Source organism: Saimiri boliviensis, chromosome 5, assembly GCF_048565385.1.
Source record: "Saimiri boliviensis isolate mSaiBol1 chromosome 5, mSaiBol1.pri, whole genome shotgun sequence".
Taxonomy (NCBI): Eukaryota; Metazoa; Chordata; class Mammalia; order Primates; family Cebidae; genus Saimiri; species Saimiri boliviensis.
Genome location: NC_133453.1, coordinates 67,873,269 through 67,889,262, shown reverse-complemented (window position 1 = coordinate 67,889,262; position 15,994 = coordinate 67,873,269). Strand labels below are relative to the sequence as shown.

Below are 15,994 nucleotides of genomic sequence, written 5' to 3'. Positions count from 1 at the left end.
TGTTAGAATCTGTTCCTAATATAGACTCATAGACTTTTGGAATGGGAAGGAACCTTGGAGATCACCTCTCATTTCACGGAGGAAAATAATACCCAGCAGGGACCTGCCCAAGGTCAAAGTGTCTTCCTAAGAACCCAGGTCCAGAATAGAAAGTTCTCAAAAGATTTCAGAGAGAAACTCACTATTTGGTAAAACACCTTAGCTTTCCTCCCTTTACATCTATCTACTTCTTAAGTACAACTTCCTCCACAGGAAACTTTTGAAATTTAGGAAAAGAAACCAAAACAACAAACTAAGCCAACCTTCCCCCCCACCTCCCCACCCCCGTTTCTTTTTTAAGTCTACAGCCAAGTCACTGATACTAAAAGCTTAAGTTAAGGTTGAGCATTGCAAGAATCTTAAGAAGTAACATTTTGTAACAAAATCCCCAAAGGCTTATAAACAAGACACACAAATTAAGAATAGCTATAATATTCTTATATCAGCAACAAATTACATGGAAGATTGCTCCTAAGTAGGAAAACTTTGTAAACATACAACTTTCAAGGAAGAGAACTTTAGTCATCATACCTATCAATTATACAAGAATGCCAATATATTTTGAAATTTTATATTGGTCTCTGTGCTTAAGGGAAGCTGGAAATTTTTTTTTTATATATATCTTAAGTCATGCAAGGAAAAGCAGTAACTTGAGGAAAACGTTTTATCAACCAGTAATTAAAAGGCGGCCTTTAATCAAACCTTAATAAGAGAAATATAAGCTATATTGTCTGGTCATGTTTGAAAGAATACATGAAAACTGAACATTTCGCAAAGTTAAGCCGTAAACAGGACTAAGGACGTATATGTTTTATGTTTTTGCAATGAAAGGCACGCTACATAAGCCAGTTTACCTGTAGAAATATGTTTCTTAACTCATGAGGATCCCCTCGCTTAGTTGTCTGCACCTGTAAGCAAAAAAGAAAAAAAAAGTTAATGCTTCACTAGAGACCCACACAATCTCTTCAGATTAGAGTTCACGTGGCTAACAATCAATGCTCCTATCTTTTATCATTTAGTTTAAAACAAACTAAAAGCCCCAATTGCTGATAACAACTGTCAAACTGAATAACTGTGACTAGAGGGCATAAAAACAGGTGTGAATAGCCTAAGATACAGCAAATCTACTGGACGGTGCTTTCTCCGGACTGGAAAGGGAAGGCAATGAGGATCTTTTACTTTACTCTAATCCACTAGCAACACAGTAGTAACCACCCACCTTCAAATCAAGAGGCTAACAAGAGTGGATCAACAGGAAAGTTTAAACACTCAAATTAATCACTTGGCCTAGCAGCCTTTCTCCAAGAAAAGCAAATCCAGCATGTAATTATCTCCGCGTCCCTCTCCCCAACTAACCTAAAATATGAGACCTGCCACAAATACAAAAACTTTCACCCTCCCCAATCTGCAACGCAAAAGCCAACCATTGCCCTCGGCCTTATTGAGCCCCCAAATTACTCAACAGTTACCCCCTCCCCCACCGCAATTCACTGATGCCCTAGGTATCCCTAGCTTTACTTGCCACTTCCTTCCACACCCTTTCTGATGCCCTCTAACTCCGGGCTCACAATCTCATGCACCTAGGACAGGACACTACTCTTAGTTCACTGACCCGTGTTACCGTACAAGCCCCTTCAACTCACAATCCCTCCTCCTTCCCCTCCCCCAGCCAGGCATCCTCTCCTCCGGTCCAAGCCCCGCACAGCTCTCCCCGCAGCAAGCCGGAGCCCCAGGACAAGCTATCTAAGACCTAGGCACTGAATGAAATAGGAAGTAGTGGGGGGCTGCAGGCAGGGCGCTCGAAATGTCCCTTATGCAATAAAAGCAGCAGCAGAGTTGGAGTCACCTTGACCGCCATGCTGTGCTCGGAAGCCGGGGACGAGCGAGTGAGCGAGCAGGGCCGAGCTGTCAGGGCGCGCGCGCGCCGCCTCCCCGGCCGCGCCCGCCCTCCCTCCTGCAGGCGCCGCGCGCATCCCTATGCAAATAAACTCGGGACGCGCCGCCCGCGGAAAGGAGCCCGGCGTCCCGGCCAGAAAGGGAGCTGGCCCAGGGCCGGCGGGAGTGGGAGGATCCACCTCCCACGGAGAAGACGAGCGCGAGCAGTGGGATTTCTACACGCCGCATGGTTGCCACAGCTAGGTCTCCGCCAGTAAACCCCCAGGTTTCCTAAGGCCTCTTTGTGGGTGTGGCTTTCGGCACCAACCAGCCAAAGTCGTTTCCCCCAAGGCTTAAAGGAACACTTGGGGCCTATATTGAGCAAGATTTCGACGGATCAGAGAGCACTTCCCATTAATAACAATGAATTAATGACAACTCATGGCAAATACCGACAAAAAAGATTGGAAACCACTCACTCTAGGGAAAACCTAAGTAAACATAACTTGAGAAATATGCTCCTAAATTGGCATAGGTCGAATACACTGAATTTATTTTTGCTTCACGTGCTGTTATAACGGTTTATTAGTAGATTCAGTCCACTTTCCTAATCACCCAAATCCTGTGTGCAATGAGGTGGGGTGAAAAAACTCCACTAGTCTTTGACAGAGCTGGCAATCGCTTGTGTGTACATGAACATAAAGTAATTCTCCATTCAATTTCTAGCCCTACCTAAGAAGTATAAGTAGTAATTCTATCTTGAACCAAAACAATGTTTCTAAACCCAGTATAACTGTATTAAGCTACATATTGATTCAAACATTTATGGGCACCCGTTATATGCCTGACACAGTCCTGCTTGTAAATAATGTAAATAACATATAACCCCAACCTCTAGGAGCTTGCAGATGGTCAATCCTTCTCCACAACCCCAGTCACGTGTATTGTGTGCATGAGTGTCTGTGAGTGTGTGTTGAGACTGAGTCTCGCTCTATCGCCCAGGTTGGAGTGCAGTGGTGCCATCGAGGCTCACTGCAACCTCCACTGCCCATTTCAGGAGATTCTCCTGCCTCGGACTCCCAAGTAGTTGGGATTACAGGTGCCGGCCACGATGCCCAGCTAATTTTTGGGGTTTTTTTTAACCTTTTTTTTTCCCCCACAGAGATGGGCAGAGAAATTTTTTGGTATTTTTAGTAGAGACAGGATTTGACTATGTTGACCAGGTTGGTCTCAAACTCCTGACCTCAGGTGATCCGCCCACCTCGGCCTCCCAAAGTGCTGGGATTACAAGCATGAGCCACCACCACGCAGGGCCCTGTGTGTGTTTTTATTTTTTTTATTTTTTAAGAAGAGTCTCACTCTGTTGCCCAGGCTGAAGTACAGTGGCGTGATCTTGGCTCACTGCAACCTCTGCCCAACAGGTTCAAGCCATTCTCCTGCCTCAACCTCCTGGTAGCTAGGATTGCAGGCAGGTGCCACCACGCCCAGCTAATTTTTGTATTTTTAGTAGAGACAGGGTTTCACCATGCTGGCCAGGCTCGTCTTGAACTGCTGACCTCAGGTGATTTACCCACCTCAGGCTCCCAAAGTGCTGGGATTACAGGCATGAGCCACCATACCTGGCTGTGTGTGTGTGTGTGTGTGTGTGTGTGTTTAAAACAAGCATGTGCCTTAGGGAAAAAAAAAAAAGTACAGCAACCCCAAGATTTATCTTAATCTCACTTATCTCTCTAATCCCTCTCCACCCTGTTTTATAGTTACAATGTTGACTCTCACTGGGGATTCCCATTTTTCTGGTCTCATTAATCATATTTGTGTTAAGTATCCAAGTTAGTACATATGAGAAAAGAGGCGTGGCAAATGGAAATTACTGATAAGAAATGCTACATTACTAGTACTCACAAGATGAGTTTTTTGCTCTTACTGCTTTGTCTACCAGTATTCCATCTTTCTTCAGTCTATTCAAGGTGTTCTGAACAATGTAGTCCTTTGTCTTACTAGCAACTTATGTCCCTAATACTCTATTTCTCATATCATGAAGTTTTTATAAGCAAGAATCACAAGATGTGTATGTTACTTTACAAGGGAAAGATGTCTGTTTAGTAGCCCAAATTCCCTCAATTTGAATAAAAGTACTTGGGGGAAACGAAGGCATTTATTTAAAATGAAGGGAGTACTTTCTATAGAAACACATTGTTGTTGACCAAATCTGTATTATTGGAGTGAAAATTTAGAATTCCTAGAGAAAAGACAACATTGTATTTGAAGAGTTCACCGGAATGATTTGTAGGTATAGGCACCAAACCACAATGAAAATTTTCTTTCTCTCTCTCTCTTTTTTTTTTTTAAAAGAGACAATGTCTTGCTCTGCCACCCAGACTGAAGGGCAGTGGCACAATCATAGCTCTCTGCAGCCTTAAACTCTCAGTCTCAGGCAATCCTCCAGGCTCAGCCTCCCAAGTAGCTGGGACCACAGGCATTCCCAGCTAATTTTTTTTTTTTTACATTTTTATAGAGATGGAGGTCTTACTATGTTGCCCACATTAGTCTTGGAACTCCCGGGCTCAAGTGATTCTTTGACCTCTGCCTCCTAAAGTGCTAGGATTACAGGCATGAGCCACCAGTCTCAGCCAATTACAGCAAATTAAAACTTACTTTTGCATCAGCTGTAGATGATCAGGGTTGGGAGAAAACTTTATTAGCTTATGAAATATCAAAAGGCAAACCTGTTAAATAAGATTCATAATTTATTTAGGAAAAGGCAGTAAAAATAATTAAAATCTTTCCACAATTTTTTAAATTACATATCAAAATAGTAATTTAGAACTCTTTAAGTCACAAAAGGTATTTGTAAGCAAGAAATCATTTTTATGTTGGGCACGGTGGCTCATGCCTATAATCCTAGTATTTTGGGAGGCCAAGGTGGGTGGATTACTTGAGCCCAGGAGTTAGGGACCAGCCTAGGCAACATGGCAAAACCCATCTCTACAAAAAATACAAAAATTAGCTGGGCATGGGCGCATGCACCTGTAATATCAGCCGCTTAGGAAGCTGAGGTAGTAGGATCACCTGAGCCTGGGGAAGTCAAGCCTGCAGTGACCTAGGATTGCACCACTGCACTCCAGCCTGCATGACAGAGTGACATCCTGTCTCAAAAAAAGAAAGAAAAAGAAAGAAAGCAGAGAGAGAGAGAGAAGGAAAGAAAGAAAAGAAAAGAAAAGAAAAATAATCTTAGAACTATGGAACGACTTTAAGTTGAAAACTTGATAATTAAGGCAGCCTAGAAAAAAATGACATTCCAGAAAGCAAAATCGGAAGTTAAAGGCTAAGATACTGGTTACAACTGTATTGCAACTTTCATTGTTGACCCTAAAAAGCAGGTATCAGTAATAAATAGTTACTTTTTAGAATTGGTTTCATCAAAGAGTCAATATGTAGCTTGACTGAGCTGGGAATTTAAATCTGTTGGTGAAGTTGTCATCTATGAAAATAATATATTACCCCCAGATGCAAAACCAAAATGTGGGCTTGTTAGGCAAACTCATGGGAACATTTCTCCAACTCCCAGGCAACTTATGTTATAATGATTTGAAATCAGCCAGATACTTTGTGGGTGAAAGTTAGAATTGTACTAATGTGGCTGAGGTGGGTGGATCACTTGAGCTCAGGAGTTCAAGACCAGCCGGGGCAACATGGCGAAACCACATCTCTACAAAAAATAGAAAAATTAGCCAAGTTGTGGTGGTGTGCGCCTATAGTCCTAGCTACTCAGGAGGTTGAGGTAGGAGGATCACCTGAACCCAGGAGGTCAAGGCTGTGGTGAGCCGTGATTGTGTCACTGCTTTCCAGCCTGGGAAACAGAGTGAGACCCTGTCTCAAAAATAAATAAATTTAAAAAATTGAAAAATAAAGAATGGTATTAACGCCCAATACCCTAATAAGTTAAAATGCAATTATTAAAGCAAGAGGCAATTCCCAATAATCCTATTCTGTCACAACTTGTTGCTTTCTTTTTTTTTTTTTTTTAATTTTGAGAGTCTTACTCTGTCACCCTGTCACCCAAGCTGCAGTGCAGTGGTGTGATCTCAGCACACTACAACCTCTGCCTCCCAGGTTCAAGTGATTCTCCTGCCTCAGCCTCCCCTCCCAAGTGGCTGGGATTACAGGTGCATGCTACCACACCCAGCTAATTTTTTATTTTTAGTAGAGATGAGGTTTCACCATATGGGCCAGGCTGGTCTTGAACTCCTGACCTCAAACGTTCCACCCTCCTCGGCCTCCTAAAGTGCTGGGATTACAGGTGTAAGCCACCTCGACCAGCCTCTTTCCATTTTACTAGCGTACACTTTATGTTCATCTTTTAGCCTTCTCTGATTATTTTACTGATATAAACACATTTTGTTCCTGTTTCCATATCCCACACAGTTACTGTGAATGACATCTTGCAAGAGGTAAATCAAGGTGGGGTACAAATATTTAGTTGATCATCCTAACATCACTGACTAATTAAACCAGGAGTGGTGCTCTTTCTAGGTTAAAGGTATACATAACATAACTATTATGAGGAATAAGCTGGATTTATTTCATATCCCCCATCAAGATGTCACTTGCTTAAAATACTTGAGAATAATAGCATGATATTGGCATACACACACATAAAGCCTATTAGAAAATCTGGAATTTTTTTTTAAGTGTAGACTCTTTTTGGCCTATTCCTAAAATTAGAAAATGGTTCTTTACATTTTACTGGTACATTGTAAACCTTCTAAATTTTTATACGTTGGACATTTAACTCCTTCCTTGCTAAAAGTCTATATGGATAAGTGGCAGAGGTGGGCTGGGGATAAATATGAAGGGTTAGGTGTCCAACTTTGAGCAAATTAAGTTCTACTTAGTAGGCTGACTTGGAAATCAATACATCAAATTATTATTTCAGCTAGGAATAGTGGCTCATGCCTATAATGCCAGCTACTCAGGAGGCTGAGGTGGGAGGATCACTTGAAGCCAAATGTTTTAGACCAGCCTGGTCAACAGAGCAAGATCCCATCTCTAAAAAAAGAAAAAGAAAAAGAATACTTCCAACCCAATACTTCTAACTTATAATTAGACACTAGATAAATGACACACTTTAGGGCTTCTCTATACTGTACAACTTTTCTACTCCCTATACGAACACTTGCTGTCATTGAAATAAATTCTCAGCTAGGCGCTGTGGCTCATAAGTGCCTGTAATCCCAGCACTTTGGGAGGCCAAGGCGGGTGGATCGCCTGAGGCCAGGAGTTCAAGACCAGCCTGGCCAACATGGTAAACCCCATCTCTACTAAAAACACAAAAATTAGCTGGGCATGGTGGTGGTAATCTGTAATCTCAGTTACTGAGGAGGCTGAGGCAAGAGAATGGCCTGACCCAGGAGGTAGAGGTTGCAGTGAGCCGAGATTACACCATTGCACTCCAGCCTGGGTGACAAGAGCAAAACTCTAAGAAAAAATAATTGTTTTGGTGGAAAAGGAAGAGAGGGGTATCAAAAATTAGAAGAAATAGTTGTACTCCTGCAATTATCTTTTCCTAAACTGTCTTCCTCACAGTCTCACGCTAAATCCTGTAAATTATGCAATAGAGATGGCAGTGATCTTATTTTTGGACCACAGCCTTCTTTATTCCCTTGGCGAAGAAATAACAACCAGTTTTCTTTTCAATGAATTTTGGAAGGAATTCATGGAATGAACTGCTCTAGATATATACAGCTGTGAGTGCTCTATGACTATACCAATTATGTACAACCTGGTATTTAGTAGGACACTATGTAATCAGATGGAGGATTGAACTAGAGGAGCTTTAATGCTTCTTCAAACATTCTAATTTCATGATTTGAAAGGAGCCAAATTTTAGTTAATAAACATTTATTGAGTGCCTTGCCTTTGTATCAAACTTGAGTTTCGGCCAGGCACAGCGGCTTACACCTGTAATCCCAGTACTTTGGGAGGCCAAGGCAGGCGGATCACAAGGTCAGGAGTTCGATATCAGCCTGTCTGTCCAATATGGTGAAACCTTATCTCTACTAAAAATATAAAAATTAGCCAGGCATGGTGGCATGTGCCTGTAGTCCCAGCTACTCAGGAGTCTGAAGCAGAAGAATCACTTGAACCCAGGAGGCAGAGGTTGCAGTGAGCCCAGATCGAGCCTCTGCACTCCAGCCTAGGTGACAGAACAAGACTCCGTCTCAAAAAAACAAAAACAAAAACAAAAAACTTGTGTTGCAGCTACAGGAAATAGCACCATTCCCAAAGTGTAGAGAATATTTTACTGAGGCAACGGCTACTACTCTTTTTTTTTTTTTTTTTTTAGACAGAATCTCACTCTTATTGTCCAGGCTGGAGTGCAGTAGTGTGATCTTGGCTCACTGCAACCTCTGTCTCCCAGGTTCAAGTCATTCTCCTGCCTCAGCCTCCTGAGTAGCTGGGATTAAAGGCATGCACCACCGTGCTCAGCTAATTTTGTACTTTCAGTAGAGACAGGGTTTCTCCATGTTGGTCAGACTGGTCTCATATTCCCAACCTTAGGTGATCCGCCCATCTCAGCCTCCCAAAGTGCTGGGATTGCAGGCATGAGCCACCGCGCCAGGCTTACTATTCATTTTTTAATGAATAATGTGAAAAGAATGATACTGAAAACTGCTGTCATGTGCCAGTGCCCAAGGCAGCTTTAGGTAATGATGGGGTAAAGACTGTGTGGTTTGCCAAATATTCTCACTCTAATCAAAAATATATAACTGGGAGAATAAACATCTTGCCAAGTCCTCAGCTACCCACCCCTACCCTACCCTTGTGGATTTATTTGGATGCTTTTTGTTTCCCTTCTACTTAGAGGTCATTGAGGAAGAATACTTTGGACCTCATCCAAAGTAAAGAAGAAAGTGTCACTTTAAAAATCATGTGGGAAAAAAGCAAAGGTCCCAAAATAGCCAAAGTAAATTTGAAAAGAAACAAAGTTGGAGGACTTAGACTACCTGGCTTCAAGATGTACTATAAAACAAGAAATCACTACAGTAGCCGCCGGGCGCGGTGGCTCAAGCCTGTAATCCCAGCACTTTGGGAGGCCGAGGCGGGTGGATCACGAGGTCAAGAGATCGAGACCATCTTGGTCAACATGGTGAAACCCCGTCTCTACTAAAAATACAAAAAATTAGCTGGGCATGGTGGCACGTGCCTTAATCCCAGCTACTCAGGAGGCTGAGGCAGGAGAATTGCCTGAACCCAGGAGGTGGAGGTTGCGGTGAGCCGAGATCGCGCCATTGCACTCCAGCCTGGGTAATGAGCGAAACTCTGTCTCAAAAAAAAAAAAAAAAAAAAAAAGAAATCACTACAGTAGTGCTGCTAGCTGGCATACGAATTGATAAACAGATCAATGGAACAGAATAGAGGGCCCAGAAATAGATCCGAAATTATAAAGTCATTGGATTTCTTTTTTCTCTCCTTCCTTCCTCTTTCTTTCTTCTTTTATTTTCTTTCATTTCTTTTTTCTCTCTTTGAGACAGGGTCTTACTCTGTCACCCAGGCTGGAGTGCAGTGGCGTGATCATGGCAGCCTCCTGAATAGATAGGATTATAGGCATGCACCACCATATCCAGCTAAATTTTTAATTTTTGTAGAGAAAGAGTCTCAGTATGTTACCCAGGCTTGTCTTGAACTCCTAGGTTCAAGCAGTCCTCCTGGTTGGCCTTCAAAGGGATGGAATTACAGGTGTGAATCATCTTGCCTGGCCAAAGTCATCTGATTTCTAACAAAGCTGTCAAAGCAATTCAATGGGAGCAAGCAATCTTTTCAAAAAATGATGCCAGAATAACTAGATATCCATGTGGGAAAATTAATGAATGAACCTATATCCCTGCCTCACACCAAACACTAAATTTGATTTGAGATGAATCATAGACCTAAATGCCAAAGCTGAAGTCATAAAGCTGCTGCCCACAGCTTTATAAACAAAGCTTTTGGTAGAAACCATAAAAGAATATATTTGTGGCTAGTACCATGGCATGTGCTTGGAGTCCTAGCTACTTAGCAGGCTGAAGCAGGAGGATCACTTGAGGCCAGGAGTTCAAAGCTGTAGTGAGTGATGATCGTGGCTGTGAATAGCCACTGCACTCCAGCCTGGGCAACACAGTGAGACCCTGTCTCTCTAAAACACACACACACACACACACACACACACACACACACACACACACACATAATAGATAGATAGATAGATAGATAGATAGATCTTTGTAACTTGGAGGTAGGTAAAGTTTTCTTAATCAAAATCTAAAAAGCAATAACAGTCAATTAAGAAATTGATAAATTAGATTTCACTAAAAGTAAAAATGTCTTTTCCTCAAAAGATAGCATTAAGAAAATGAATAGGCAAGGTATTAACTGGGAGAAAATATTAGCAAAACATATACACAACAAAGGACTGATATCCAGGATATATCCTAAATCTCAATAACATCAATGATAAACAACCTAGTTCTAAAAATGGGCAAAAGACTGGAATAGAACTTCACAAAATAAGATATACAAATGGTCCGTAACACATGAAAAAGTGTACAATATCATTAGTCATCAGGGAATGCAAATTAAATCAGAGTGAGAAGGTACCACTATATATTTACTAGAATAGCTAAAATGAAAGATTGAAAACACCAGATGCTGGCAAGGATATGGAGCAACCAGAGCTCTTATTCACTATAGTAGGCATCTAAACTGGTATAATCACTTTGAGAAAAGATCTAGCAGGTTCCTGTAAAACTAAACATACACCTACCTATGATCAAGCAATTATATCTCTCAATATTTACCCAAGAGAAATAAAAATATATGTCTCTTAAAAGACCTATACAAGATTGGTGACAGCCACTTTATTCATAATAGCCCAGAACTGGAAATAACACAGATGTCCATCAATAGAAGGATAAACTGTGGTATATTTGGATAATAAAATACTATTGAGAAATAAAATGGAGTAAACTAATCATGCACACAACAACATGGGTGAATGTCAAAAGCATCATGCTAAGTGAAAGAAGCCTTGCATAGAATCAGCACAAAAGAGCATATACCATATGATTCCATTTATACAAAGTTCTAGAACCAGCAAAATAAATCACTGGTGAAAAAAATTAGAGCCATGATTGCCAGAGGAATTGACTAGAAAGAGAAATAAGGAAACTATGTGAAGTGATAATAGTAGTATATGCCTTGCCTAGGGGCTTAAATAACAGGTATATTAATTTTTCAGAACTTAATGAATGTACACATAAAGTTTGTACATTTAATTACAGATGTGTGTAAATTTTCTTCAAAAGGGAAAACAAAAAACCTGAGCAAATATCGAACTCTAGCCAATGACATATTTAGGGAAGAGCATACTAGTATTTTAAATTTACTTTGAAATGCATTGAAGAAAAAGAAAGATTTATGGATGGATAGAGAAATGGATGAATAGATATGTGATTTCTAATTGTGGGAGTGTATACAGGCGTTCACTGAAAAAAATTCTTGCAACTTTTCTAAATGTTGTAAAATTTTAATAATAAAAGATCAGGGGAAAATTGTGTTGGCATTTGTGTTTCTAAAGATGGCTATCCGTGTATGTAATTCTGTTGTTTGGTTAGAAATTATACTGGGACTTATTTCTTAACCACTAATAGGCCTCTGCATTGTTGGAGAGGAGGAGAAAGAACTGAAACTGCTTGACAAATAATATACCTCTTTTGTGGGGAAGGGAATCTGTGAAAATTATATTGCATTAAAAAGATTGGGCTAGGTGGCTCATGCCTGTAATCCCAGCACTTCAGGAGGCCAAGGTGGGCAGATCACTTGAGTCCCGGAGTTCAAGACCAGCCTGCCCAACATGGCAAAAACCAGTCTAAACTAAAAATACAAAAATTAGCCAGGGGTGGTAGTGCGCACCCTGTAGTCTCAACTACTAGGCTGAGACAAGACTTACTTAAACCCAAGAGGCAGAGGTTGCAGTGAGCCAACATTGTACCACTGCACTCTAGCCCGGGCAACAGAGTCAGATTCTATATCAAAAATAAATAAATAAATAAATAAATAAATATATATATATATATATATATATATATATACACACATATATAGTAGATATATATATTGCATTGAGAAAGAAAATGTTTTCCTTGACATCAATTCAGATACTAATTATAGGTTCTTAGCGATCATGCATGTTTGGGTATATGTGTCTAATAGTTACCCACAGGAAAACTAGAGGAAGAATGTGAAAGTATATTTGTATAACATACTGACAGTTACCTTGGAAAGAACCAGACTTGGAATCTAAAGCCTAACTTGGAACTCTTCTGCTGAAGTGCACTCAGGATGTTATTCTAGACTGAGAAACTCAGACTTCAGTGAGAAAGATCCTGCAATTGGTCAGTGTTTCCTCGGATTGCCCTGTTGGGGTAAGGAGAACCAATCATAGGATGATACCAACTCCTTTGAGTAGAAAGTTTCCTAAAAGGGGAAGACAGATTTGTACTCCTTAAGGAAGAGAAGTCTACAGACCACAAGACAAGTAAGCTAGGAATTGGGATATGCCCAGGAAGAAACTTCTCCTGAAGAATTACATTTGAGAAGTAATGTAATATTGATCAGTATCAAATTGTATGAATCAGAAGGATAATCAGGAAGTTTAATTTAGAAAGTTTTGGAGAAACAGAATGAAATAATTAGATCTTAACAAGAGACACATGTTGTGAAGAGAAACAAGTCAAGGAGAGAAAGTGGGCAGAACTGTGGAATTCTTGACTCTGGTCAAGCCAATATAGACAATAAATCGTGGAGTAACCAATCTCCATAGTCTTCCCTGTACTATGCCTCACTATCAAAGCTTGAAAAGAAGAAACAGTTGCTGTTTACTCACTCTCCTGTTACTCTGCTATTCTGTCACCCGGAGTGGATGCGCTTGCCTGGATGGTTTGGGGTAAGGATAGGAAGTAAAATAGTGAGTCAACAGTTACAATTCCTCTAATCATCCCCAACCCTTCAATTAACCATTATCTGTGAACAAGTGTTGTGTTGATGGCATGGAACAAAAATTACAGTAATGGGAAGTATAGCCTTCCTCACTGAAGTGCTAACCCCCTCACTGAGATCCAAGTGGCAGTAGCAGCAACATCATCTCATTAAAGACAATAGGCTCAGGGTTCTACATAGGGTACAGCAGCTGAGTGAGTGTAACCCAAGACTTAACAGAATGGTAATGAGGAGCATGGATCATAGAGAAGCAACTGCTCAGTAGACAAGACAAATCCTTCTTTGCTTAAACATACTAGAGAACACTGCAGGGAGAGTGGTGTGTTTCACCAGATGGAATTCTATATGGCTACGAAGTTCTACTCTAAGACACTATATGTGCCTTCTTATTGATATCTGTAAGCAGAAAATATGAAGGGAACATAATCATCTAAAATGATCAAGTAACAATGCATATATGAGGATTCTTAATTGTGTGGCAAATTTATGCAAGAGAGGTTTAGACAAAGAAAAAAATCAATTCAAACTGGATGGTAAACAGGTTTCATGGAAACAATAATTCACAACTTCTTTAATTCAGCATTTTTCTGCTTTCCTTCCAGAAGAAGTCTTATTATTGTATCCTTCTTCCTTCATCCATACCCTCAGTCCTAACACTCATCTCCATGCCTGCTGTTAGCCATGTAGGAATTAATTAAATGGTTTATTGATCATTCCTAGTCAGTTTCTCTACTGATAGCCAATTAGTCCCCTTATCTTTCCTAAGTGAAGCCCACTACTATTGCCCTTGTTGCTTGAGTCAGAAAGCTGGGTATCAGACTCTTCCTCGTTCTTCACATTCAAACAGCCACCCAGTCCTTTTTTTCCATCCCCTTCAGTGGTTTTCAAATCTCTTCTCTTGGCCAGGCACGGTGGCTCATGTCTGTAATCCCAGCACTTTGGGAGGCCAAGGCAGGCAGATCATGAGGTCAGGGGATCAAGACCATCTTGGCTAACATGGTGAAACCCCATCTCTACTAAAAATACAAAAAATTAGCTGGGGCATGGTGGTACGTGCCTGTAATCTCAGCTATTTGGGAGGCTGAGGCAGGAGAATCACTTGAACCTGGAAGGCAGAGGTTGCAGTGAGCTGAGATTGTGCCTCTACATTCTAACCTGGGTGACAGACCAAGACTCTGTCTAAAAAAAAAACACATACGCACACACACACATTTTTTTTACAACTCCAGTACATACCAAAATAAAAATTTCACAGAGCAGTATTGAACCTTACGACATGCAACACACTCTAGTATTTACCATTCCACACTATATTCTATTTCTTTCTAATTTTGGGTTTCAACACACTAAATTGATATCATTCATGACCCTTTAGTGGGCCAAACTTACAGTTTAAAAATATCACAATAGAATGTGAACTCATGTAGATTCTAGAGCATGGTATAAGCTCGATATAGGAATTGAAGAAAAAGATAAAATGAAAATCTCTATATCCCCAGCAATTAGTGCAGGGTCAGGTACAAAGCAGTGGTTAATAAAAATGTTTGGGAAAAAAATAAACACACAATTTTGGGACAGACTACCTTCATGAATCATATTCCCCCTATCACTTTCCTTTTTAAGAAAAAAGGTTTCTATTTATTTATTTATTTATCTATCTATCAAGATGGAGTCTTGCTCTGTCACCCGAGCTGGAGTGTAATGGTGCAATCTTGGCTCACTGCAACCTCCATCTCCCAGGTTCAAGTGATTCTCCTGCCTCAGCCTCCTGAGTACCTGGGATTACAGGTGCACACCACCACACTTGGATAACTTTTTGTATTTTTAGTTGAGATGGGGTTTCACTATGTTGGCCAGACTGACCTTGTGATCCGCCCACCTCAGCCTCCCAAAGTGCTGGGATTACAGGCATGAGCCACCATGCCCAATCAAGGATAAAGACTTCTTATAAGATATTAAGATGAAAACATAGACATGTAAAAACAGACACAGACAGGCAAAACTGGAGAAGGAACAAAAATTGTTGTATCTGAAGGACATGTTGAGATAGAGAGGCATGATTCTGAAAGCCAGCTGTTAGGTCTTCTTCCAAAAAAGGCCTGATGTGGTAAAGTCACCAATATCCAGGATATAGTCATCAGTTCTGTATGTCATAAATCATCTTGTAAATGGCCCAAAGATCACTTAAGCTAACCAAATTCACAAGACACTGATGAATAACCAACATAAGCTAATATTTATTGAGTATTTACTTTGTGTCCGGCAATCACTTTCTATGAATCTATCCTCAAACAACTCAGAAGTAGGGTAAATTCATGTCATTATCTCTATTTCAAAGATGGGGAAACTGAGACTGGGAAATTAAACTGAGACTCGGAGATTATAACCTTGGGAAATCAAGGTTATAAATCTAATAAATGGCAATAAAGTTATAAAAAGAATTAAAACGAAAATGTTGTGAAAAATCTCTCAGAAAGTAGAGCAATACACCAAGAAAGGGAGGGAAAGGATTTAAATACAAAGAACAAATCCAAGGGGCCCAATAATTGAATTCTAAGAGGTCTGGAGAAAACAGAAATTTACCATGATAGAAAAGAAATTATCAAAGAATTAACACAAGAGAATTTTTCATATCCAAAAGATGAGCATTCAGTTTCAAAATGTTCTCTGTGTATCCAAAACAATGAATAAGAAAGGCTCCATACCAAGGCACATTTGGAAATATCAGAACACTGGAGATTAAAAAAAAAAAAAAAAAAAAAAAAAAGAGGAAGATGAGGTGAAAACAGCCTCCCTCTTATCTCATCAAATAATCCACTAGAGAAATTCTTGCCTCTTTTCTTCACAATCTTGGGCTCACGGATTTTCAGGCCCTAGTGTCCAAGGAAGAAATGCTTCCACCAAGAAACACCATCATCCTTCAGATGAATTGGAAACTGAAACCACCCCCTGAAGATTTTGAGCTTCTCCAGCTGCAAAACTAAAGGCAGAAAAGGGTCACCACAACCAACTGGTGATTAATCCCCATCACGAAGGAGAAACT

General features: G+C 40.4%; 1 protein-coding gene across 3 annotated transcripts in view; it reads right to left on the bottom strand.

The window, feature by feature from the left end:
• Positions 1-15,994, bottom strand: part of SLC25A12 (solute carrier family 25 member 12) — a 231,767-nt gene that overhangs the window by 116,022 nt on the left and 99,751 nt on the right. For 2 of the 3 annotated variants that reach the window (XM_074399466.1, XM_074399467.1), the window contains exon 2: positions 894-947. In XM_074399466.1, coding sequence (XP_074255567.1) covers positions 894-947 — 54 coding nt within the window. Of the gene's footprint in view, positions 1-893; positions 948-1,885; positions 1,971-15,994 lie in introns of those variants that run through there. The other variant, XM_003921874.4, reaches the window with a different exon arrangement.